General features: G+C 41.9%; 1 protein-coding gene across 9 annotated transcripts in view; it reads right to left on the bottom strand.

The window, feature by feature from the left end:
• The window catches only part of grik5 (glutamate receptor, ionotropic, kainate 5), a 112,032-nt gene that overhangs the window by 35,184 nt on the left and 50,685 nt on the right, over positions 1-26,163 (bottom strand). For 7 of the 9 annotated variants that reach the window (XR_013973414.1, XR_013973415.1, XR_013973416.1 and 4 more), the window contains exons 3-13: positions 24,797-24,961; positions 21,104-21,201; positions 20,625-20,790; positions 13,699-13,877; positions 12,902-12,955; positions 11,958-12,116; positions 11,419-11,571; positions 8,095-8,199; positions 5,393-5,500; positions 1,263-1,466; positions 193-306 (exon numbers count right to left, since the gene is read on the bottom strand). Coding sequence is in view for 4 of the 9 variants with exons in the window: in XM_080896690.1 (XP_080752816.1) it covers positions 193-306; positions 1,263-1,466; positions 5,393-5,500; positions 8,095-8,199; positions 11,419-11,571; positions 11,958-12,116; positions 12,902-12,955; positions 13,699-13,877; positions 20,625-20,790; positions 21,104-21,201; positions 24,797-24,961 (1,505 nt within the window). In the remaining 5 variants the exon portion in view is untranslated. Of the gene's footprint in view, positions 1-192; positions 307-1,262; positions 1,467-5,392; positions 5,501-8,094; positions 8,200-11,418; positions 11,572-11,957; positions 12,117-12,901; positions 12,956-13,698; positions 13,878-19,097; positions 19,537-20,624; positions 20,791-21,038; positions 21,202-24,796; positions 24,962-26,163 lie in introns of those variants that run through there. The other 2 variants (XM_080896693.1, XM_080896692.1) reach the window with 2 other exon arrangements.

Genomic DNA, 26,163 nt, shown 5'->3' with positions numbered 1-26,163 from the left:
AGGATACTGCAGACATACAATCATCAGCTTCGAAGATAAGATTCCTTAAGCTTCATTTTAACAAGTGCAAGTTGTCGTTCTCTGTATGACCCAGTTGGCAATAAAGCAGTGAAGGTAAAAGAAATAAAATCCAGCACAAGATCTGTAGCGAGTATCAGCCAGTGTGTGCACAGGCCTAGATAACACCCTCACCAGTTGAACTCTGTACAAGATGCTGATCCCCAGGGTCATGAACGGCTTAGAAAAGTCGATAACTTTCTCTCTTTCTGATGTGATGGTGAAACCTGCCACGGCCAGGTCTGCTTTCTGGAAGATTTGTGAAGATAGATTTGTGGAAAGAGAGCGAGAGAGAGAGAAAGTGAATGAGAGGCAAGAAAAAAACAACAACAAATGGTCAGGTAGGAGTGCAAAATAGACGGACTAATGTAGCACTCTTCTTGTTCAAAATGTTTATTTGAATGATGAAAAATTAAAAGTTTGACTATGCACTTGAAAATACATTTGCAGAAACATACAGAAGTGCACTCTGCCTCACACCCATTACCCACCATAAAAATGAGGCTAATTGCGAGTAAGCACTGGGTGACTGGTCTTTCCACCTGTATAAAACCTTGCAGGTCTCTGGTTGCACTGCCTCCTCTCCATCTCTTCCATTAAAAGCTAATTGATGAACATGGACCGCTAATTAGAGCTGAGTGATCAGGCAGTGGGGAGGGCAGGGAGAGAGGAAGCGTGGAGAGCTGGGGGAGCACCAGTGTGGCATGCCCCACATGGGGACCACAGCCTGGTAATTGAAGTATACCGTATGGTAATTAAGCAGAGAGGGGCTCTCATTAGCCTGCCTCAACCAGAGTGTCTATCAGAGGCACACTAGGCCTGGACAGAAAGAAATGGGGAGGGGGGGGGGGGGGTGTTACAGAGAGGAAAGATGGTGCAGATGATTTTTAGGCTATGTTACCACTCTCTTTTGGGGAATTATCAAGTCAGCTTTTGTCCTAGATAAGAGTCTTACTCCCCTCTGAGGGCAATTTGAAACATGGGAAGTTACAGCAGAGTTGTGGTTTGGGGCTACAGAGCAAGTGTGAGTGTGTGTGTCTGGTGTGGCAGTGTGTGCATACATAGTTGTCTGTTCATTATACGCCTCCTTTTGTAGGGAAACTGCTTAGAATATTAGTGCATGTTTCTGTGTTTCTGGAGTGTGCATGTGCATGTGTCTGTGTTTGTGTGTGTGTAACACTTGGAGAGGGAGTGAGAGTACTCACCCTGTTGATTAGCTCTCCAACCATGCCAGTCCAAGAGCCGTTGGGCTCTGGGGCCCCATACAGGCCATCATCCACCAGCTTGATCTTGAAGGAGAATTTCAAGATGTCTGCCAGTTCCCTCAGCATGTCAACACAGAAGCCCTCATACTGGTCATTTCCCTGGAAGTCTTGGTAGTTGTCTTTACGCATCACATATGGGTTCTCCTGAACATGAGGGACACATGACGAGGTCTCAGTCCAAAACTATAAATATCTGCTTGATCAGAGATTATTTGCTAGATTAAAGCAATGGCTTGAAAGTTTGGGGGAATATGCTTATTTGCTCTCTGGCATGAAGACACACAAGAAAGGAAAAAAGTTAGAGTGTTAAGTCAGGATCACTACAGCCAAAGGGAGATTTATATTTCTATCTGCAGGATTTTATGTTTGATGACATAGCTCTGTTGTGGGCCATCCTTCATACACATATGTGGAACGTCAGAGGCCCGCAGAACAGCAGCAAGAACCTCAGCACAAAACAAAGCAGGCATCAAAGAAGAAAGATACAGCGCTGATTATGTCAGATATAGCATGAAAGAAAGAGAGGATTTGCTGAGGATTGGTCTGCAGGCTATAGTAGCTTCAATGGCGTGCCCTGAATGAAATAGCCAATTGGATGTGTAGGAGGGTGTCAGGTGAACAGTAGAGCCAAAGAGGGCCAGCACTGAGATCAGCTGATCTGCCTGGATCAGAGCTGAGTTCACTAAAATAAAAGACAGCTAAGCAAAAGGCCGGAAACACGATGAAACTCGCAATGAGTTTCACCTACAACTCATTCAAAGTTCACTTATATTGAGGTTTATGCAGAAAGATGACCACTGACAACATAATGTTAACTTATCTGCTATTTTGGTGTGACAATAATGGTGACAATGAAGGATCAAGTGAGTAAACCCACAGTCACTTGGGCCTAGACCATATGGCAACCACCAGATGAGGGAAAATGAGTATTCCCTGATTCTCTTTGGCTCTCGGAGGAGGCGGACGCATCTTTCCCCCTCTCCCTCTCTTATCTTCCCAGCTGCTGCTTCTATGTGTTTGTCTAATCTCGTCTAACTCTAACCCTCAAAGAGTTTCCCAGTCTTGTTCTCTAAAACCTAAAGAATTATGGATTTGATCAACTGGTCCCGTAACGGAATTGACACCCTGCTGGGCTTGGAAGAGCCCGATTGTCCTGCGGAGACATTTGCTGCCGGATACTCGATGGTCGGTTGCGTCGTGTGTCTGGCGACACTCTCGATGGAGGACAATGAACGACATCTACCAATTTGGAACCACAATAACAGAGTTCGGGCTGATTGAAGCTGGCTTGGACCTGCTTGGTCTTGCTTATCAAAGAACAGGAAGCGGCTACAGCTGTTCAAAATCCCATAAGGCTGGCCGACATGATAGACGATTGGCAGGGGTGTGAGTACTCAGACTGAGTTTTGAACGCAATATGGATAAGATCTTGGAGAAGAACAACGGGAATTGAGATAATTGGTGACCAGTAACGGACATTAGACCAACTGTAAAAATTGGATGCAGTTGTTCGCACTAAACTCAAACATTCACCATCTCCACTCATGCAGCCCCCCTGGCGCCAGCTGAAGGCCTGCCAAGGTTGAAGCTGACTGGAACAACAAATTCTTCCCATGATAAAAGGATTGTTGTCAGAACTCTTTGTACCTCCTTCAAGGCCACCTGGGTCCACTGGACACTGTTGACCTTGCTTAGCCGGACGTGGTGACACTTCCTCTCAGCTGAACACGGACAAAACATGTACACTGATACTGATACACCCTCACTATCACACTCCCTCCCCCAAATCCAACGCCTCCTCCCATGCTTACCCCCCATCCGATGTGGACACCGGATCAGCTGGAGGCGCAATAGAAGATTGCAGCGGTCCCAGATCAGCTGTACACACTGGAATACTCTTCCATGTTGCTTGTCTGTGTTTTATTGTGTTATGGTGTGTTGATACCTGTGGATTCCTGTATTATCCTTTTGTGTTACACATTTCGAGGTTTTTTTTCCCTTGCTACCTAGCCTGACCTGTCTCCCCAATGTGATGTTTGTGTATTGTATGTACGGTCGGCAAGGTCTGTCATCTCGGTTGTGGGCAACTGCAACTGACAAATAAAGGCTATCTCATCATCTCATCTCATGTCATTTTCAAGTGGTTGCTAGAAGTTGCCAAATCACCAAACCCAGCTCTGGGGGGGAAAACAACTTGCATTCTGCTGCAGTTGTAGTTCGCATGGAAGTGACGGACGTCCTACAAACACAGTACAGCTACTCTCCAAGCTGTAGTGAAACTGAAAAGTGGATGCAAGCTGGAAATGGAGTAAAAGTTGTGCCCTTTGAAACACGCTAACTGCAGTGCTGAGGCAAAACTTATTACTTTGAAGGCAAGCCATCTCTATTTCTGGTTTGTGTCAGGCTTTATCAAGCTGTACTACCGCTTGGTGAGTACAGTACTAGCAAGTATGTGAAAAGCTACAGGCATCCATGGCAACCTGTTAAGAAACAAAGTAATCACTAGAAAGTTTTTGGTGCACCATCTTCTTTGCAACCAATTTCATCCAGCAAAAGCCAGAAACCTACAGGAACTACAGTACAGGCAACCAGTCTGGTAATACAGGTTTCCCTAGCAACCAGTAGTTTTCTCACATCCAGTATGGTGGCGTAATGTGTCCATGATGTCATGTGAGAAACCTCAATACTTATGCTATGCTATTCTGCGCTAACTGGCTTTATATTTACTCCACAGTCACGTATGGTATTGTGTTCTTCGCAACAAGCCAAATAACCATTTTTCCAGCGACATGGGAATGCCAGCACTTTTCTATTAGGGAATCACAGACAATTTTGTAAAAGCCTGAATTTGTGTCTTCAAAGATAACTCTGGCAGTCATTTCAAATTAAAGGCACTTAAAAGAGAAGACATTTAACATTGTAATCATTTTACTTATCAAAAGGTGCATTAATTAGTTTTTCCTAACTGAAAAGGCTAGAAAGCTTTTTTTAAAGAACAATACACAGATGCATCTTGGGAATTTTAGAGTTGTTGTTCTTGGAGCTTGCCCAGTGCTAAAAGTCAAGATATCGCAGCTTGAGCAGAATCAATTTAGGCCATTTTTATCTCCCTCTTGTGAGTCCCCTACAGTTATGGAAGTCCAATACTAAATTGGTTTAAAAGACATAAATTGGATTGTGGAAGATAGCTACAGACATAGGTAAGGGTAGAAAAAACCATTCAGTAACCACTGTCTAGCCACGAAATGGATCGACGCAGAAAAACCAGGGTATCAAGGGAAGGCAGGCGGTGTTCTTGCAGATCTGAGCAGTGCGCCAAATGTATTGACATAAAAAAAAAACAACAACAATTGTTTCATAAAGCTTGCATCATGTGTCTAAACCAGCCCAAACCCTCTAACACACAAACAACAGTGAATTTGTCTACATCTTGGGAGAATACAGCAAAATGGCTTTTTCTTTACTGCTAAACATCTTCATATCTGACACAACCCAAGAAACAGAAACAAGATGTTTTCTTTCCCTTTCCTTTCCTTTTTTTGTTCTTTCTTGTTTTGTCCTAAAGCTCGAGCTGCTTCAGATGTTTTCCATGTTTATTTTTAATTTCCCCCATAAACGGCGTAATGTTCGCTGTTATGAAATTTGGCTTCAACAGTTACGCATCATCAACAATCAACAGACTGATTTAGAAAAGGCTAATTAGCTAACACAGTGTGCTATCACAGGATGTTAACAGTATTTTAGGATTCAGTGAATTTGAATCTATCTTTCTGGGTGTTTCTTTCACATCTCTACACCAACCTGTAGATATCAATCATATGTCCAAACCCTACAAGGAGACAGCTTATTGGGTTTGGACATAATCAGTAGACCAGGACTGTAGCAGTCTGGTTTTTAGTTACACATCTCCCTCGGTGATCTGTCAGTTTCTATGACAGTTACAGCGGCGACAGCAAAATTATCAGAAACAGACCACAACACAGCACGAGCTCCGGAACAGCCTGGGAAGCAGCAAAAAAACAACTCTGATCTCACTAATGTGGAGCGTCAGAGAGCAGCCGTGACCTTACCAGTATGGTGGTGACAATGAGGGTCTTGTTTGCCAGCGTCTCTGAGACATTAATATCCAGACTGGTGGAGTTCATTGCCAGGGTGTTGTTTGAGTACCAGATACCGATCTAACATGAAGAAGAAGCGTGACAAAAAATAAGCTGTTATTGTTAGATAAATAATATACAGCAGCTGTTTTATTGTTAAAAACACCTTTTGCACGTTTCATGTTTTGGGACTTGGGCTCCGCACTGTTAGATTCTGCATATGCATAACGAGTTAATTGTTCCCCACGGAGCCGTATATGTACTCGCAGTACTATGCACCACTTTGGGAAAAAAAGCTCCTGTTTATAAGCAGAGCAATGAGCTGGGACAAGATGGCAAAGGCGGTAATGAAAGGCATTCATGATCAGAAGTTCCACTGTAATTTTTTTTTTCCCTTACGCACACCTTTTTTAAATTGCATAAATACTGTTCCCATATTTCCATTTTATGGAGACTGTAAAGTCACTTAGGTACATAAGTGTGTGATTATGACCTAACCAATCCGCTGGGTGGAAAAGCAGCTCGCAGAGGCATTTCTTCAGGAGATATTACTGTACATCTTTCAATAGGTCAAAGAAGAGGTAATGACTCCACAGACAGAATCACAGCTTTCCTGTGACACTCTTTATCCTGCCCTGACATTTAAGAGGAGTTTTTTTATCTGTGATCCACCGCTGCCTGCCTGGAGTGTGGGTGCCGCTGTGCAGAGAGAGGGGAGGAGCAGAGTTAAAATGTTCATTACCTCGAGTTAACACTCAACTAAGTAAAAGTCTACCTCTAAGTATATGTAGCAGGTGGCATTTTGTGTTAACATGGAAAACAGCTGGCCAAGTGCAGAGCCCAGGAAGACATTAAGAGGAGGTGAAAAAGAAGTGTTTCCTCCAGCCAATGAACTGCAGCGTAATTCCCCCTCAGTCGGAGGCTGCAGTGGTGTGTATACTTCATTTAGTGAATGCAGGTGGAATGCACTTAGATTTCCACCTGCCCTCACCTTTCCTTCTAGCTTACTCATGTGGACTGCATTGTCACAATAATGTACCAAAATGCTCCTGAACACCTCATTTGCTGCTGGGCCTGCCAACAGTTTGGTAGCATTGTCCAACTAGCCTAAACTAATCTGCTGTGGCCTGTGCTTGACTAGTTCAAGAGATCAAACTCGAAGCATGAGACTTTAAAAAGTTATTTTTATTATTATTACAAATTCAGCAATTAAAAAAAACACTATTGCTCAATTATATTCATTGTCAAGTAAACACAGTGTTTTTCCTGCTACACATTGCTGTGTATCATCCACAATACTCAGTGTTTGCTTTCCAATAACTATATCTACATACTGCCAGTCAAATAAAGTTAAAGCAGGGGCACATTAAATATATGTTTTCACTTTTAGCATTAATTAGTTTGTTCCCATATTCTGGCTTTAAATGCTGATTAGAGTGTGCTGCTAAATGGTGCCTTCACTTGTTCCTGTGATTTAGAGCCACCGTGCCGCCCCTTTGAGCGTGTCTCTGTTCGAGAGGACGGTTGTAGTTTGGTGCACACTGCTTGTCAGTGAATTCTAGTCTCTTTGAAGTTTTGTAATCTGTTGCTGCACCCTGGAGACCGTGCCAATGGTGAACCTGTTTTCTCTGCTCATTGATATTCCTTCTACCACAGTTAAGGCTGCACTTTGTTTAGAAAAACTATTCTGTACTCTTGGTTTGTTTAGAGTAGGAAAGGGAGCACAGAATTCATTTTTTCTTCATTTTAACAAGACAAGTTAGGTAGGTTTTGACACTTCTGTTAAGAGTGTGCTTTTTGTTTTAATTGTTTTAATTGAGTGTCCCCCGAGTTCTCCACATGAGCTGTGCTTTATTTGCATTTCACTGTGAAAACTTAGCTCATTAAAATTGCTAACTTCGGTTCTACTCCTGTCCAACATGGCCGTACTGTGAAGGTACATTTCTGTTGAAAGGGAATGGGAGATGATATTGATTCATGGCCCAGCCTTTAATGTACTCAAACCTATCTGATTGTTAGACTACACCTACACCTCTGATCCATTTCTGTGAAAAAAGATGAGCACAAGATTTTCAAGGAACCATCATTGATCACATTAGTGTAGCTTATTGCAAGCTACAATCCAGCTCAGAGTTCAATTAAGGACAGAGTCCAAATCAAATACGGATTAAAACTAAGCCTAAAGCAAATCCAGTTCTATACGAGACAAAAACAAACACCAGAGCAGAGCTGCACACCTGTCTGCTGTGCACTGAGCTTAAGGCAAATATCAAACACAGATTTTTGCAAACCAATGTCAAGCTATTGTTTGTAAACATAAAAAGAAAATAAATGTGTCGTTTATGACACAGAGGTTTTATATTTTTAGATCAGAAAACAAATAATCGAGCAAATCTTTAGGAAAATAGCTCCCGTGCTTTAACACTCCACATTTGTAATCAGTGAAATGTAGATTTAATTCAAACTGAAACCACTGTTCAAACATGAGCCGCATCTCAGATAAAACGTATATCACAGAGTAAAGATATGGTTGCTATCAGTGGAGTTTGTGATGAAGCTGACCTCGTGTTAAACGCCGCTGCAGGCTTTCTGAAATGAGACAAGTGACCTGTAACTAACCCAGAACCTGAGGGCAATGTGACCTGGCTGCTGCATGATAGCAGGTGACTTCTGACCTCTTTGTGGCCTCCTCTGTGTTTCTCCAGGATCCGCAGGGTGTAGTTGGTCCTCTGACCTTTGCTGTTAAACTCCACTCGCCCTGTCAAACCATCGTACTCCACCTGGCAGGTAGACAGAGAGTGAGGTGAGGAAGTATGACAGAAGCATGAAGGAGAGAAGGAAAGGTAAGAAAAACAGAGAGTGGAGAACACAGAAAACATGAAAAGATGTGGAGAAATAAACTAAGCCAGCATTCTGCATAAAGCAAACATACTTCTTCTCACTAGCGGTCATGGTTAGACAGAAAGTATCACCAGTGATCAGGAGGAAAGAGAGGGAAAAAGACTAAGACAGGCAGAGAAAGCATCTGAGGCTGGACTAGACAAGGATGATCAGTTTTGGATCAACTAGGAGAAACTGACTGACGAGAGGCTCAGGCAGAGCAGCAGAGAGGGTCAAGAGCTCTCTAATAAGACTCAGACCTGCAGCTCACAGCTCAGCTCCCTCTCTTCAAAAGCCAGGTGCTGGCACAGTAAGCGAGAACTATGATGAATGGCGCAGCGCTGAAGATGGAGCACACCATGATGTTGACTAACAAAGACAGATGTCGGGCCGGTGGGGCGGGGGCAGTGAGAGATGAGACTCGAGCTGCCTTGACAACAGGTCGTCGATGAGAGAAACAGACGACCAGAGATGGGAGATGACAAAGAACAACAAAACACAGAGGTTACATGCAACATGAGATGAGGATGATACACATTTCAGCTGTACTCTTCTCATTTATCAATATTTCAGTTAAAAGAAAACTAAACAAAATGACGAGTCATGAATAATTATGAGTCTTTTCTGAACACATGCTGCTAATGCATCTTTGCTTTTCTCTGCTTTTAATCACTATGAAGAGGAGAAGCCATCATTTTTATCTGTCTGTTTCTTTTGTGTGTCTTTATGGTAAAATGTGATCTTGACGGTGTAGAAACTGCTGTGGCGTGTCTTTATACTACACCTATGTTTGGAGATTGAATAAGTCTATTTATTGGATTTTTCATTCAGTTTTTTAATATGCTACAAAGTACCAAGTTTTTGTAGCGAGTTTTTGGAGAATTTTGTAATTGTGGGTCTTTACACAAACACAGAGGCTTTTAAATCAAACATTCAATACGTGACTAAAGTGCAGACTTTCAGCTTTAATTCAAGGAGTTTAAATAAGTATTACATTAACATTTTCAGAGGTCCAAAGGTAACTGGATGCTTGACAAGCAGTTTTCATTGCCAGATGAGCCGTGTTCCTTTGACAAGTTAAGCAGATAAAAGTGGAGGTTGATTGTAGTTTTTATCCGTTTTCTTGAACTCAGTATGAGGTCCAACGAGATGCCAATGCAAGTCAGAGAGGTGATCTGAAAAAGCATCTTTCTTTGGCCATAATTTACATCTAATGTGTGTATGGAAGTGTGTTTGTATTAATGAATGCAAGACCGAGTGTTTGACTACGTGTCTGTATGCTACAACATTCATATTTATCTTTAATTCATGGTTTTTATTCGAACTGTGAAACACTTTGCAATGGTAAAAAGTGCTATAAAATAGCTATTATTGTCATTATTGTTTTTATTACTATCATCATTATTAATAATAGGCCTGAAAGACAGATAAAGTAGATGAGCATATTTTTTCCTTGGTTAAGAAAAGCAACTTCACAACATCAAACCAATCAAGACAACTCTTGAGGAAATAGCCGTGTCATTATCAAAGACAGAATCAAGAGAGACCTTTGTGAGGGTCTACAACAAGCTGCAAACTACTGGTTACACTCAAGAACAACAAGGCAAGATTGGAGAGAAAACATCTGAAAGAGTTTGGTTTGAAAACCATTCTACAGACTGATGAAACATGAAGAACTTGTTTCATCAGTATTGAAGAGAGAAACAGCTCATCATCTGAAGCATACGACATGAGCATGCATGGCTGCCATGGGAACCACATTATTGGTGTTTATCGATAATGTTACTGCAGATAGAAGTAGCAGGATGAATTCTGAAGTGTACAGGGCTACGCTCTCTGCTCAGATTCAGCCTAATGCTGCAAAACTGATTGAACGGTCCTTCACTGCGCAAATGGATAATGACCCGAAGCAAACTGCAAAAGCATCCCAAGAGTTTCCAAGGCAAAGAAATAGGATATTTGTGAGTAGCCAAGTCTCCAAATCTCGTGATCACAGGTCATCAGAGCAGTGTTTCAGTCACTGAAGGTAAAACCAAGTGCAGGGAGCCCCACAAACAAGCAGCAAGTGTAGGTGGCTCCAGATAAACCATGGCAGAGCATCCCGGGAGGGGAAACACAGCATTTGGTGATGTCCATGGGTTCCAGATATCTGGGAGTCAAAGGATTTTCAGCCATGTATTAAAAGCAATTCTCAAATTTGAAATTGTGTTATTTGATCCAATTATTTTTAAGCCTCTGAACAAGGGGAACTGTGTTTGACAGTGTCTGTAATTCCTAAACAATTAATGTGACATTTGTGTTAAGCCCTGTGAATTAAAGCTTAAAGTCTATACTTCAATCACATTTTAATTGTTTGAATTAAAATCCACTGTGGCGGTGTACAAAGACACAATCACAAGAATTGTGTTATTGTCCAAATACTTATCAAACTAACTGTTTGTTGTTGTTTTTCCCCTGGGAGTCTGTTTTTCTCTGTGTGTGTTCTCCAAATGTAGTCTTGGAGAACTCAGCTCTAGCAGAAAACATCATAAAGGAGGTTTTGAATAATTTGTCCAACACTGTAACCTAGTTACAGGCACAAAATGTGACAGGTGTGTGTCTGAGATCAAAATCCACATCGTGAGCAGCGAGTGGGGTGGATCATTAACGCGCTGATGGGAGCGGCAGATGGTCACAAAATGATATTTCGTTTTTGCTAACCAACATTCCCAAACATTAAGAGTCAGTTTAATTTCACATAAGGAAAATCCTCAATTTTTTATGGCTGGAAACAGCTCATATTTAGTCTTTCCAATAATTAACTGGCTATAAAAATTATGGTAGGTTTATTTCCATCGACTCAGTACTCCAAGTGCGGTAACTGTTTCAAGCTCTAATTGAAGATGTCACCTGAGGCTTTGTAGAATAGCAATTTTAAAACAGTATTTTCTGTGTTTTCTCAAGTTTAACCTACTCTAAAAATAAATGCTAATTGCAGCAACACTAATCTTACTAGCGTTAATAAATAGGAGTCGCAGTTTACTCAAGGATGTTAAGAAAAGCGTGAATGTAAAAAGAAGATTAAACTGATGTTACATCTTGTTTCCTGCTTTGGACATATAGTAAATATGGAGCTTTACCATGCGCAGATAGTTCATAAGACTGGTCCCGTGTTGCCAGATCTGAGGTGAGGTGCAGCTGAGTGGCTTCACTCCAATTTCCTGACTGCGGTTCAGTTCCCTCACTGCCCCCACTACCACGTGCACAGCGTCAAACATCAACGCTGAAGAAAGCTGTGGAAGGTGGAGAGGGGAGGCGGGGGAAAAGTGAGATGGATAGAAACAAGAAGAGAGAAAGAGAAAAAAAGAGTTAACGGGAATTAGAGGTGCAGAGAGGATTGAAAGATTAACAAGGAAGGGGGGGGGGGGGGGAGAAGGCAGGAAAATAAGAAGAGGAGGGAAAAGATGTAGAGGTTCGAGTAAACCAATGGGTAGGAAACAAAGATGGATACATCAATACCCATTAAATACAAGCAAAAGACTAGCTGGAGTCGTTTAAGTGCTCCATGAATCAGTGTGAGGAATAAAGTAGCTTAATGTTGTGTGGCATATAAACAAAGCATTAAAAATTAGCTCTAATAGCGTGCACGCATGAGTACTCATGGGCTCGAGATACTGACCGCAGGGCCGGGGTACGTTAGGTCACAGCCCTCCCTCCAAGACAGATTGAGGCTCCTGATGAACTCCAAATAGAAGGGATGGGTGGTGTTAAACATGGAGAAGCCGACAATGTTGGACTGCTCATCGACTATGTCATCCAGTCTCAGCAGGGGGAAGTCCTACAGAGGAAGAGGAGGAGGAGGAGTGGGGAGGGTGTTTGCAGGAAAAAGAGAAAATTGAGGTGTGTGACAGGGTGATGTTGACAGGCTATCAAATCTTAGCACAGAAGAAAAATACTGTGCAATAGAAGAGGGTGGTAAAGAAAAAAAGAGGCTACGGGGAGTGACAGCATCTAATCTCTGATGGAGAGCTAGAAGAAAGGCGGAGACTGAGATACAAGGAAAATAGAGGTTAATGGAACAGAGTTTTCTTTTTTTTTTTTCAAAGTAATATGCATACAAGTACATCTAAAAGCACAGGACCACATCCCGCACAGAGGGCAGAGAGAGGAAAGTGAAAAAATAAAAATCAGACGCGCAACATAAAATGGTACATTTATTCAAATGCTTGAAAAGGAGGGGAGCATATCAAGGAGAAGGATGAAAACACCGCAAGCTTCGGGAAGGTGGCGGGTGGCAGAAGAAAAAGGGCACATCACATCTGTCATCACCTCCACCCCAGACCCCCACTTTATTTTCTCTTTTCCTCCCACCATCCTCCTCTGCACATCCACATCTTCATACAGTAATTCGTTTTTCAAATGTCTCCCTCTTCTTTCTTCTTCGCCTCTCTCTTTTTTCCCTCACCTCTCTGTACTTCCACCTATTGAGTACTTTCTTCCTGTTAACACCTTTGCTGGCTCATAAAGGGACAGAAAGAGGAGGAAAAGCAGGAGAGAGGAAGGAGGAAAAATGAAGGAAGAGAGGACAGAAGAAGGGAAGGGGAACAATTTGCGTACTCTTACCATTGTGGTGAGGATGTACTTATAAAATGCTGATGTCATCCCAAGCTCTGACGCCTGCGAGACAAAAAGAGAGAGGGAGAGGAAATAAGATCAAACAAGTGGAGAATGCGGAAACGGTAGAATAATGGAGGATATGGACGGATTGATAAAGGCAAAGAGGGGGCAAAGGAGGAGAGCTACTGGACAGGCAGAGAGGAAAGGAAGCAGTCGGGGTACAAAAGGGGAGAGGGTGTGAGGGAGAAAAGTGGGGAGGGGGTGGAGAGAGCATACGTTAATCACAGTTTTACATCATCAGGCTAACACTAGGACATTTCGCTGAGGGCGGGCAGCGGCTCAAATATACCCAGTAAAAACATCCCATACACATTCAAGCCATGACTCACTGTGCTGGCTATCGCCGTTACAAGCCGTACCATGAATCAGAACAAGCTTGGGTAACATCTGCACCACATCCCAGCAAAAGATGTTCTTTTGTCAAATACTTTCATAAGAATGTAAGTGATCGTTGCTGGCAGACACGCATAAATATTGTTCCCTATGCAGCTCTGGAGGGCAGAGAAGGTAAAAATAGATGTTAATTCAGTAACAACAACAAATGTGTAGCCTGTGGAGCTCCGAGCGAGTTGTTTTATTATTTTACAGATGGTGAGCTCCGCATGCCCTTCATGTGGGTACATAAAAGAGAGATATACGCGAACCCCCTTGAGACATACTGCTTGCACTGTATGCAAGAGTAGCTTCGACTCCTGAAAATGTGTAGGTGGCTCTGGGGAACGTATTGACGTTTGCGAACTCACCTTCTTGAGGATGAGATAGGAGACGGAAGCGTTGGCGTCAATGATGATCGTGGCCACTTTGTCGTCACGGATCTCCTTCAGCAGAGGCGTAGGGTCCAGGTTGTCATCTAGCATCCTGACTGACAGGGTCTCCCGGGAGATGAGAAAGCGGCGAACCAGTTCCTCCAATCTCAGCAGGCCTGAGGGAGAACAAAAACAGGGACGAGGCGCGCATCAGTGTCTGTATCAGTAGATACGACTCGTGTTTTTCAAAACGTAACCAATGCAGGACATTTGAAAATCTGATTTATCCTGGAATGGTCATATATTAGTGTCTCGTTGCAAAGCATGATTGATGGGTTGTCTAAATCCCCAGGAAATGAAATATCATTTAATATGAAGTCTGCCGCGTGTTCCCATTAACCATATCTCTCACTAGGACTTATTTTTTTTATCTATTGTAATTCCGACAAAAAAGATTTTTCTTATCAGCTCTGCCTTGTTTGTTTGTTTCCCTCTTAGTTAACAACCTACTTGACATACGGCATTTTACAGAAATATGGAGAAGAATTATGCGGAAAACAAGTGATTTGTTTTCGATGCTGATAAGTGCCACCGTGCTCTCGCGACACCTCAACTGTGACTCAAAGGTTGCATTTATTTTCCAATAAATCTATGACTCCAGATGAATCTGTTAGCTCAGGGTACGTCTGTTTACACCCAGGGATGTTCGGGACAATTGTTATGCAGAGGTTATTCCATCAATCCGGACGTGCATAAAAGATGCAGATATGCATTTTAACAAGTTATGGGGATTTGTGTTATTTTTCACCTCTATCTTCACTACATGTAGTTAGATTTTATATTTACGGTGTTGTGAAAAAAAATCTTGAATCAGCCCTCGTTTCTTTATGCTTTGCTTCCAAGGAGATAGACTATCTTGTAATCTGCTAACATGGTTTTCTTCAATAATTCTCCTGAAAGTCCTTTGAAGTTTTTCTTTGGACATTGGCTGCTTTGTCACTCGTTTTCAGTCTAGTCCTTGTATCTGGGAGCTTTCACATGAATGTTTTTTGTTACTTAACACACACCTATGAACCATTCAAACCATTCAAAAGACTTCTAACTCATGTCCAGATTAACAGACTCAACTTTTTGGGATTAGCAAAAAATAATCTTAAATTGTATCTTTAGGCACTTTGTTGGCAGCCTGACACAACAGCATAGAAAATCGTTCCCATTTGTCAGATAAACCTATGAAACATGGCAAAGATAACATAGTTTGACAGGCATAAAATTGTATTTTTGTACCAACAGGTTGATTCTTAATGTCAGCATGGTGTGCAGTGTGTCCTCAAGAAAGATAAAGGAAGTGGAGGACTAAAAAAACATCTCAAGCTGATGAACAGTACCAGAGAGTCATATTGTTAAGAAATTTAAAAAAAAAAATCCATCAAAGATCTGAACCAAGACCTGAGAGATGAAGCTGATCCATCCACTGTTCACTGAAGCCTCGTCAGAAATGCCGTCAGTGGACGGGTGGCTGTCAAGAAGCCATACTTAAGAAGGTTAAACAAGGCTGAGGTACAACAAATTACTCAGGAATGGACTGAATATCAGTGATAACAGGTCTTGTGGAGTGATTAATCCAAATTTGAATTTTTACCCATACCCAGACAGAAAAACACACAATGGCACGCTATCAGTCATCGACTGGCCTCCCCAGAGCCCACACCTCAACATTACTGAAGCAGTGTGAGATCAGCTTGGAAGAGAGAAGAATAAAAGGTAGCCAACATCCAAAGAAGAACTTTGCATGTCCTCCAAGAAGCCTGGAGAATTATTCCTGAAGACTACTGAAAGAAATCATAAGCTTGAAAGTGGTCACACTAAATATTAACTTTAAGCTCTCTAGAATTGCACAAACTCAATTTTGCCTCATAGACTTTACATTATCATGTACTTGCAAAGATATATGTGCAACATACATATGCATATACTCCTGAGAACAGAGGGAAAACAAACCTTCCCATTGAACTTTTAGGTGACTTAGGGGTAGGGTAGCTCAATAAGGTCAAAAGATACAACCCAAAGAGGACATAAATGAATAGGCTGGTTCTCGGGATGTATATGAGCAACATATGAATACATATGTTTGAGCAAATCTCTGCACCTATTTCCCATTTTCCTAGCAACATTAAGTAATGAGGGGTGACTCAAGACTTCTGCACAGTACTGTATGTTTTCCTCGATAATATTTTAACAAAACTGATAAATATTGATAAAGACCATAAATGGATTGATGCATTTAAATGCATCATACTACTGCAACCAGAAAAGAAATGCAGTTATCTGTATATAAATCTATATCGAAAGGATGCAAAACCGAAAGCCATTTGTGCAGTCTATGTTTCTGCAGCAGGAGGACATAACATAACTCATATACACACACACACACACACACACACACACACACACACACACACACACACACACACACACACACACACACACACACACACACACACACACACAACTTGGTTCTTGTGAGTCTGCCTCAATAGAAATTTATTTCTGTTCAAAGCCCTAATATTCCCAGACAGGTTTTAGGTATCCTCCAAAATTGATGGACGCCATCAACCAATCAACATGACAAATTTCCGAACATTTTATTAATAGAATAATAAATTCAGAAGGTCGTGCAGCCTCAGCAGAGTTATGTGCTCTTTGAGTGCTTTGTAATGCACTTTGCCTGCGTTGTCTCATCCTTCAGTTAATGCTTTTCGGATCTCTGCGTAATGTACACTATGCACTTTGAGTACAACAGCATGTGCTCGAAAAATGGAAAATCTTACACTCCAATAGCAAAACTGGACCTGCAATAATCATGAAAACCTATGGCAAAAAAAATAAAAGAAGATGGGCAGAAAGAGAAGCTGAAAGACTGGAATAAAGTACTTAAAACACTTCAAGCAAATTCCTCTTGAATATGAGTCCAACCAATGTCAAGACTCACTTGACAACATGGGTGGAATAAGCCTTTACTAGAAAGTCAGCTCTGATGCCTCCTAATTGTAATTCCATAGTAAAGAACCCCTAGCTATGTAAATAAATGGTGGGGCAGGCATCTGTGGGACAAAGGGAAGGGAAGAGAAAGGAGCAGAGGAGGGAAGAGGTAGCACACAGAGCCCTTCAGCAGGAGAAAGCCTCTGTAAGCAGTGGGGTAATCACTGAACCAGGCCAAAACTTTAATTAGTTTGAGGAAGGAGGGGGAAGAAGAAAAAAAAATCAATGCACTTTACAGCTTCCTCTACTCCCCTCTCTCACTTTCCCTCGTTCACATATTCTCTCGCGCAGAGAAGCTCTAACCTCTCTATCTCTCCTGTCTTAGCCCTGTGCTCTAGTTACTTCTCTCTGTCTTTATCCATCTTGCTCCAACACTGCCACCGTCTTCTGCTCCTTGTGCTCAGTCTCTCCCTCTCGCTGTCCTTAACCTCATCCATCTCATGAAAACTGCATAATGGAATTAGGCTCAGATAGCAAGTACTGACCCAGGCACAGCGAGAGAAGGATTCATCGGAAATGACCCAAAAATCTCTGACTCATTTAACAGAATATCTGGCTAAAAGACGGATAAATTAGATTAAAGCCATTAGGACGCTGTTGCAAAACTGACCCGATTCTAAATACACGCCTTAATTAGGATCTGCATCTATGGTGGGTGTAAGCAAAATGTGTGACTTTGCGCATTACTTACTTTGCTGCCAAAAAAATAAATAAAAAATAAAAGACAGAATTCACTTTACACTGGTGTAAACATGATGAATAAAACAAGTGGGCTGAGCGGTAAACATTGTCTGATGTTTAACCTCTGCAGCGCCACAGCAGAGCCGCCGCACACAAAAGCACACGCTGACATTCATACAAGTAACCCAAAAGTGTGTGTGTGTGCAGACACACACACACACACACACAGTCCTGCGCTGCCACACATGTACAGACAAAGTGAACCAAACACTCAGAAAAATGACATCAAACACACACAAACAGTGTCACATACACACCCACACAGTTGTTCAGAGTGTGGAACAAGCCTGTTGAGTGGCAGTTAGCACCTATTCGGCAGCCATGGCAACCAGCTCCACGGCGATAGATAGCGCAGCCAAGTGGGTCAGAGTCTGTGAGTGCGATAACCTTGTAAAGATCACCTTCAAGCCAAATATGTTACACAAAAATGCACTCTTCAGTTCCTCCACCAATAAAAGCTGTGCATTTTGACCCACACGGTAACTATCAGGCGATCTGCCGCCTCTAATTATTATGAGAGAAAAAGCCCGGTAAAAGACAAGGCTCTTATCTACCCATTCAACAGATGATCGAAACTGAAAAAGGTGTCTGATGCCATTTCAAAGCTCTCTTGGTTCAATGAAATGACAAGTCCACAAGGAATTCAGCTTACTTTCAGGAAACCAGGGGACCGCTGGCTAACTGCTGGAAAGATAATGAAAGCATCTCAGTGATTGAATCAATTTTTCATAATGTCAGAGCTTTTTGTTTGTCAAAACTACCCTTTTAACACTGCCGAGGGATGTGTTCAGACTTCAGTGGTCCCACTAATTCTTTATGTAAGTGCCCTTCTGTTCTTGGACGGTTTCGCGTGGCTGGTGTGAGGAGTCAAAAGCTGCAAAACAAATTATACCAACTCGTTTTTGCAGAGAAGTGGACAAAAAGTTTGGTGGAAAAATTAGGATTTGCAGAGAACGTAGGCATATTCTGTCATGTATTTAATAGGGGTGGAATGATTCAATTTATACACTGATCTCTGAGCCACATTTTTGCATCATAGACTGCATATAAAAGAAGGACAAAGACACAGTGATGACAACCATCCCGTTAGTGAAGTCTCGAGTATTTCTGCTGTCACCTGTTTTGGAAGCAGACACGACAAGCAGGGTGTGGATCTCTCGTGCAGTAGTGACTTGTCACTCACAATGTAAGCCCGCCCCAAAGCATTTTCTGAATCACCCTCCTTTGTGACTCTAATGAAGACCATAATTTATAACCTGATCATTGTGCTGTAATAAATGAGATTAGAAACTGGAGAAAGATCTCATTGAATTGTATCAAGTTGGGCTCCCGTTTGCCTTCAGAGCTGCCTTCATTCTTCATGGCACAGATTCAACAAGGTGCTGGAAACATTTCTCAGAGATTTTTATCCATATTAACATCATGACATCACACAGTTGCTGCTGATTTGTCAGCTGCACATCCATGATGTGAATCTCCCGTTCCACTACATGCCAGTAGGTGCTCTATCGGACTGAAGTCTCATGACTGTGGAGGCCATTTGACTGCAGTCATGCTGAAGAAACCAGTTGTTTCCAGTTTTGGTGAGCCCATGCAAAGTTTCCTGTTCTTACCTGATAGGAGTGACATCCAATGTGGTCTTCTGCTGCTGGAGCTTCAATGTTTCATGTCTTTCAGAGATGCTCTTCTGCATACCTTCCTCTCCGTGACCTCTGACATCAACAGGCATCTTCGCCCAGTACTGCTGTTCACTGGATATTTTCTCTTTTTTCAGATCATTCTCTGTAAACGCTGGAGATGACTGTGTAAGAAGACTCAAGTAGATTCTGATGCTCAGTTTGATCTCCAGCAGGACATCTTGACCATCTTTACATGTCTAAATGCACTGAGGTGCTCCCATGTGATTGGCTGAATAGATAATTACACTAACAATCGTTTAACAGGTGTAGTTAATAAAGTGCCTGCTAAGTTTATAGTATACAGCTCATATCCAGGAGGAGGACATTTTATCATGTTTGTATGAGTTATATATTAACAAAACTAACAGACTGAGTTTATGTTCTTATGATCTTTAAACATTTAGGCTTCTACCAGACTGCCACAGAACCTCCACACGGCTAACTAGCACAAACAACATAAGAACAGGACACGTGAGCCTTTTCTCAACCACTATTACCCATCATATATTTACAAACATGCTGTTTATACCAACAAGAAAACAACACAAAGCTTGGCTAACATGCCATACGCTCCCTTCAGTTTACTATAATGATGAAGCGATTCCTCCTCTTCTCTGCCACAACTGTCACTTATTCCTCCCGAGGTGTCTCTGTCACACAATCCTTCTGTTTTGTCTGCGTTTACATTCTTGCACTGAGCTGCTGCACTTAACTTTTTATGTCTACAGCAACAGGAAGGTTATCAGAAAAAGGGAAAACAGAAAAGCAAGAGACCGCGGGGGTTTCTTTTGTTATTTTTTTTAACCATTACACCTCTACTATTTAAAAAAAAAGTGTTTGTATCACAAAGTGTTTGAATACCACAATACTATTATTAATACTAGTCATCATCCTGCCAAGCGCTTTAATTCCTTAGGCTCTGGTTTGGGGAGTGCATTATAAATCAATAACACACTCTTTCAAAATGAAAATAAATAGGGCGAGTGGCTAAGCCCTGAATCCCCTGTGATGTTAAAGCTCTCTGAGTTAAATCAAATGTCCCCTAAGTTCCTCCAATACTGGAAAGCATTTTAAACAAGAATATTTATTATACTGGTTTGGCCTAACAACCCTCTGAGGTGGATAAGAGACAGTGTGCAAGAGCATGAGTAATAATTGGGAGGGCTGCAGCATGAGCCATGTTCTGAACTCTGACAACAGACAGAACTTCATGACCAGACTGTCAAAAATGAATGTCCAGCAGCGCCAAACAGTCATATCCGCCCAAACAGTGTAACAGTGAATCTGCCAACACTCCCACAGAGCAATTTGCACATACACACAAACATACACATACAGTACGTGAGGTAATCGGGCACGCAGCAACACTGCCGATGCATTTACACCCACCTAAATACAAACACAGCCACGCAGTCACACATAATAAACTGTTTAACTATACAACACGCAGCATGTACTTACACTCAGCCTTGGCGCAGACCAGGCTGGCTGAGGGGTAGCTGAATGAGCGCAAGATGGCTCCAATGGCCAGGCTCAGGTCCTCGTTGCTAGGGTACAGAGTAACAGACGCAAAGCGCAGGTACGGCAGGCGAGGAGTTTCCTCGGGTCCAATTTTTACATGAGGAATCTGATGAGAGGAGAGGAAACTAATAAGAAAGGCAAGAAAACACAGATCTGTGGTGATTAAGGATGATTCATTTGAGTAGCTAGAGGCTGAGAACGGAGATGAGAAAGGTGGGAAGGGCAGAAAACGGAGGGACCTACGCCAAAAAATGCATTTAATAAAAAGAAGTAAGAAAGCAGCACGAAGTAGTGGGTGAAGCTTAATTATATCAGAAGGAACAGAACAAGCAAGTCAACATTCATCAGACCTACATGAGCAGCAATGGTAGCAAACAGGACGGGAAAAGCTATGAGACATGTTTATCTTCCACGCTCACCTCCTTCTCCCCACATATGTGACTGACAGTAGAGCCAGAGGCGGGGCTGGAGGCGGGACCTATCACAGAGACAACGCCTTTGGGTAGAATCTGACACACTGAAAGGGAACAAAACAAAAAAGGAGATAAACAGTGAATAAGCAGACATACACCTTTTCTTCTGGTTTGTTTTGAAGGCAGTGCTGCGTTAGCGTACTGAAGGGGCTGCAGTCAGGGGGAAAAGCGTGGAAATTTAAATGCAACCAAGAACTCAGAGGACGCATTACCGTTTCAGTTTAACCACTCGTTGTATTGTTGCAGCACAATCTGCCTCATTATAATCTTATTTATTTTTGAGGGAAATCCTCCAAGGACTACAACAGGGCAGCCCACAGGATGCCTGCTGCTATTATTCACTTGTTTAGATAGTCATTTTTAACGGCTTTAATGATTTTCAAGACAACTCTAGTGTACCCCTGGAATCAGAACAATACTAACAGACTGGTGGTCGGCTTCGATGAACAAACGCCAGTCTGCATTTTAATCCTGTTTGGAGGAGGACATTAGTGTGGGAGAAACAGCTTTACACATTTGTCTATTACATTAAGTATTCATGAAATTATCTGACGATTAACTCAAAGAGTTCTATGCTCAGGAATGGCTCAAGCAAACACTATTTCTGCAGTACAATCAAGCATACTGCTGGTTTCACTACTTCAAACCCCAACAGATGTCTTCACTATAACTGTGTATTTAGTGTATAATTCACATTCCTTTGACATATTGAATTTCAGTATCCATGTTTACATTTATATTGTCTATCGTGTGTGTCTTTCCTGTTACAGTTTTCTATCTACAATACACTAACTAGGTTCATATACATAAAACGTAAAGGGAAAAAAACAGTTTCACTTATGGACAGACCTGGAAGTATTACTGATCATAATTATCATCTGAATTCCCACCTAACAAAGACAAAAATAACTGAACTGGTTTAAAATCTGTTGAAATGTAAGGAAAATTTCCACTCTAGCTTCTCTACAGCTCACACAATCGTTTCGATAAAGAATATGAACATACACAATCTGAAGCGTTCTGGCTTTTATTGTTTACCAATCATGTCTGAGTAAGCGTAGAGGACAAAAGATTGCCGCAAAGCAATCTTAAAGCCATCAACTATCGTTTGGGGATTCTTTAACGTTCTTTAACGTTCCATTAAAAGCCACTTTCTGCTGCTTCCTTATTCACACATGGGGTCATCACAGCAGGTAGCTGCGCATCCTTGATTTGGCAGATTTTTACACCAGATGACTCTCCTGATACAACTCCCAAGGGATTTTTCTCTCCTCCCAAGATGAAACCATGGACCTTTCACCGTAAACCACTACACTATGGGATACAGCATTAGGAAAAAAATGACCACCACATATAAAAAGGAAGTCTCAAACTATCCGCTATCCTCACAGCGGGAATGGCAATCATTCCCTGAGACTACATAGGCAGACTAGCTGATGAGTTCCCAGAATGAGCCCAGATATCAAAGCAAAAGTGTAAAAAAAAGTTGCTATTTTATGCCTGCACATAAACCCCATAAAACATTAAAGTGGCGAGTGACCCACAAGAACAGTTGGCACAGCCATAAATAAAAACATGGCAGAAGAGAGTAAATGTGTTGCGGACACTAAAAAAAAGAAACGAATTTAATAAATATCAACTTTCTCGCTAACATTTAATTTCTAGTGTGGTATACACTTGTAACATTTACTTTGCATCCATACAAAGTTACCATGGTTAGTTGGAAGAGTTATTTATTAGCCGTAACCTTGACAACACCTCAGCCAAGGTAGTTATTTTCTTGGAATCATGTATTTAAAAAATTGTTTTTATAAAAATGACTGCATCTTATTTTAGCTTCTATTTGGTTTTCACATGCTGAGTTAAAAGCACATGAAGTCAAAGAACAGCTTGAGAATGGTTGTGTAATATATATAATTTCCTGGGAGCACATAAATGCAGGGTTCGCTAATCTGTTCGAGGTTTAAATGTCATTTTGAACATATAGCTCAATATATGGGAAACAAAGCCGAGATTTAGACTTATTTCCTAAACATTCCCTTTATAATCAAAACTTTGTGCTGAGCAGTGACCGTGACAGACAATGGTTAACGCCACAGGACATTTGGAGCTCTGCAGTTATTAAGTCAGCAAAGCTTTTTGACTTTTATGCACTCAACGATCCCGCCCTGTAACTTTACGTGGTGTGCTGCTTTGTGGCTCAGTTGCTGTGGTTCCTAAACATTTCCACTTTGCAACAGCTGATCCTGGAATATTTAGTGGGAAGAAATTTCCTAAATTGACTATTTGCAAAGGTAGCATCTTTACAATACCACATTTAGAACAATGCATTCTTTCACAAATGTTTGTAAAGGCAGAATACATGGTTAGGGCTTGATTTTATACACCTGTGGCAAAAAAAAAACCCACCTAAATTCAAAGATTAACAGGTTTAGCCCAATGCTTGTGTCCATATTGTGTAAGCAACACTGGGAATGCTATCCACTGAGAGGCTAAAAAATACCTACTGACAGATTTTTGTACTCTCTCTCTTAATCCCTGCTAAGCTCTTTTTTAATGACAATGTTTTTGTGAATCCATCTAAAAATTATTCACAGACACATCAAAAATGCCTGATGACTAAACTGTGATTATTTTCCTTTACTGTGTATTAGCTTGTTGTATTAATTGATTCCAATGTGCGAGCTTACAGTATATGCTCATATTGTGCCTGTGTGTGAATGTGCATAAGCGTCTGCAGAGAGGGTTTGTGTGTGCATGCATGTGTAAAGGCCTGTGTGGGTTGAGTGTGTGCATGCGCGCCTCAGTTGTAGCCGTAAGATGACGAGCTCTCTGATCCAGAGACCAAAAAATGCTTTGAGCAAACAAGCCTGTCAGAGTCTCCTGCCCATTGGTCAAGGACACACACATACACACACCCCTGCAACTCAAGCATGCACATATGTACACAACCCTTCTCAAGCACACACAGACATTTTGCCAGTAGCTTGTGGCAGGGTCGCTGACCGATTAGAATAGGAGCAGGGTTTCTATCTCTTCAGTGGTTGGATTCAGCAGTGCTTCCTTCTGTCTTTGCACACTCTCTATATCAATACAATTTTCATGAAGCAGCCTCTCTGCTGCGTTCTGTTTGCCTGTACTGCTGATCTGTATTAGTATTTGATGATTTGTTTTCATCATGGTCTGCACAGCACACAGCGCCAGCTGTTACTGGAGGGCACAGGTCCACTGTTTTTAATGAGACAGTCTTAGTGGCCCATTACTGGTCTCCAATGACATGTAAACTAATCAGCAAAATCCCTTACTGGCTCCTAATCGCATGAAAGTGCTGGTGTTTTATCACCCTATGTATCATTTGAGGTTTTTGTTTTTAAAGAGGCAGCTTTTGAGAAAATGCAATCTTATGTATTTATAACTCTATAACAGCACATTTCTGAAGTGTTTTAGAATTAAAGTACTGCAATATTGCTGCTCCTGGTTCTTCTCTCTATTTGTCACTATTACTGTTAATATTAAAGACTACCAATAAAACCTTCTTGTATCCCCAGTTTTCACTCTCTGTGGGGCATTATGTCCCAGTGGACAATAGTGTTTGCTGGAATGTGATTCTGCCACAGTGGTCATTCTCACACCACTCACTGGTGTCTGTAGTGTCGTACTGGGAGTCTTTTTGCAGCTCATATATGTCCACCTCCACGCGGGCTCGAGCTGGACCCTCCATCACGCTGTTGATGTTCTCCCTGGCCAGGGCCAGCGCCAGCCGCTCCCCACGCCCACACACAGACTGGTCATCCAGGATTGCAGCTAGAGAGGGAGAGATAGGTGAAGTAGAGGAGAGGATGGATGGATGGATGGATGAAGATGGAGGGCAGTGGAGAGTGGGAGAGTGAGTAGTGAGGAGGTGAGGAGAAAGCTAAAAACATAACAAGGCGTAAAGCTGGAAGACGAGTTAACAATATTATCCATCCTCATGTAAATGTGGGAATGTGTAGTGGGTGGACAAGTGGGGCTGATAAAGGGATCACAGCCACCGACTGCCAAAGGAATGAGGTACTCGTCCTCGTTCAGATTAGTATGTGTGCCAGATGCAAACAACATCATAAATCAAACATTTTGGGAAATGTGCTTATTTGATTTGCTTCTGAGCGCTACATGAGAGGACACATATTATCATCATTTGGGTTTTTTCACTGAATATGATGTTGTTTTATTAACGATAAATCTAAGTGGCTCAAGGTGGTGCCTGGTTTGAGACTGGAGGGAGACACAAAGCCAGCCTCAGAGGGTCACAGGTTAGTGGACTCCTAATGCTGGTCCCAAGCCCATGTGGATCCATCTGCTGTGGGAAATAAGGAAGCAACCAAGTGTACCTTTACTAACTATGAACCTGGATCAAGGCCTCAGCACACATTTGTACATGGATGATAACATTACTTTACACATTTACCATATGCTGGCACACCTTTAGCCCCAGTAATAGACTGGGAACTTCTCTAGGCTGTATACCTCCTCTTGCATTATGGAAGTAGGTACTAAAGAAGATGGATGGATGGATGATTGGATGGATCTCTCGTTATGTGTTTACACACCATTCTGCATTTAATCATTAGTATTATTAATCATTGGCTCCCTTCCATGGTGTGGTTTTTTTGTCCCTTCTCTCGTCCCTCAACTCTACACAGATGGCTGCCCTGCCTGTGCCTGGTTCTAGCGGATGTCTCTTCCTGTTAGGTTTTCCTTTCCACTGTTGCCAAGTGTTTGCTTAAAGGGGTGTTTTTTGATTGTCTTTTTTTCCCCTGTATTATTGTGGGGTCTTTACATTACAATATTAAAAAAATGGCTTGAAGTGACTACTGTTGCGATTTGGCACTTCATGAATTGAACTGAATGGAAGTCAACTGAACTGAACCGGATGGATGGATACATGGATGCATAGATAGATGGAACACTCTTCAAGAAGTTTCCTTTTGCCATGATATTAATTTTGGGCACGGATGAGTTGTGGT

Source organism: Rhamphochromis sp. 'chilingali', assembly GCF_963969265.1.
Source record: "Rhamphochromis sp. 'chilingali' genome assembly, chromosome: 11".
NCBI lineage: Eukaryota > Metazoa > Chordata > Actinopteri > Cichliformes > Cichlidae > Rhamphochromis > Rhamphochromis sp. 'chilingali'.
This window is presented reverse-complemented; position numbering and strand designations above follow the sequence as displayed.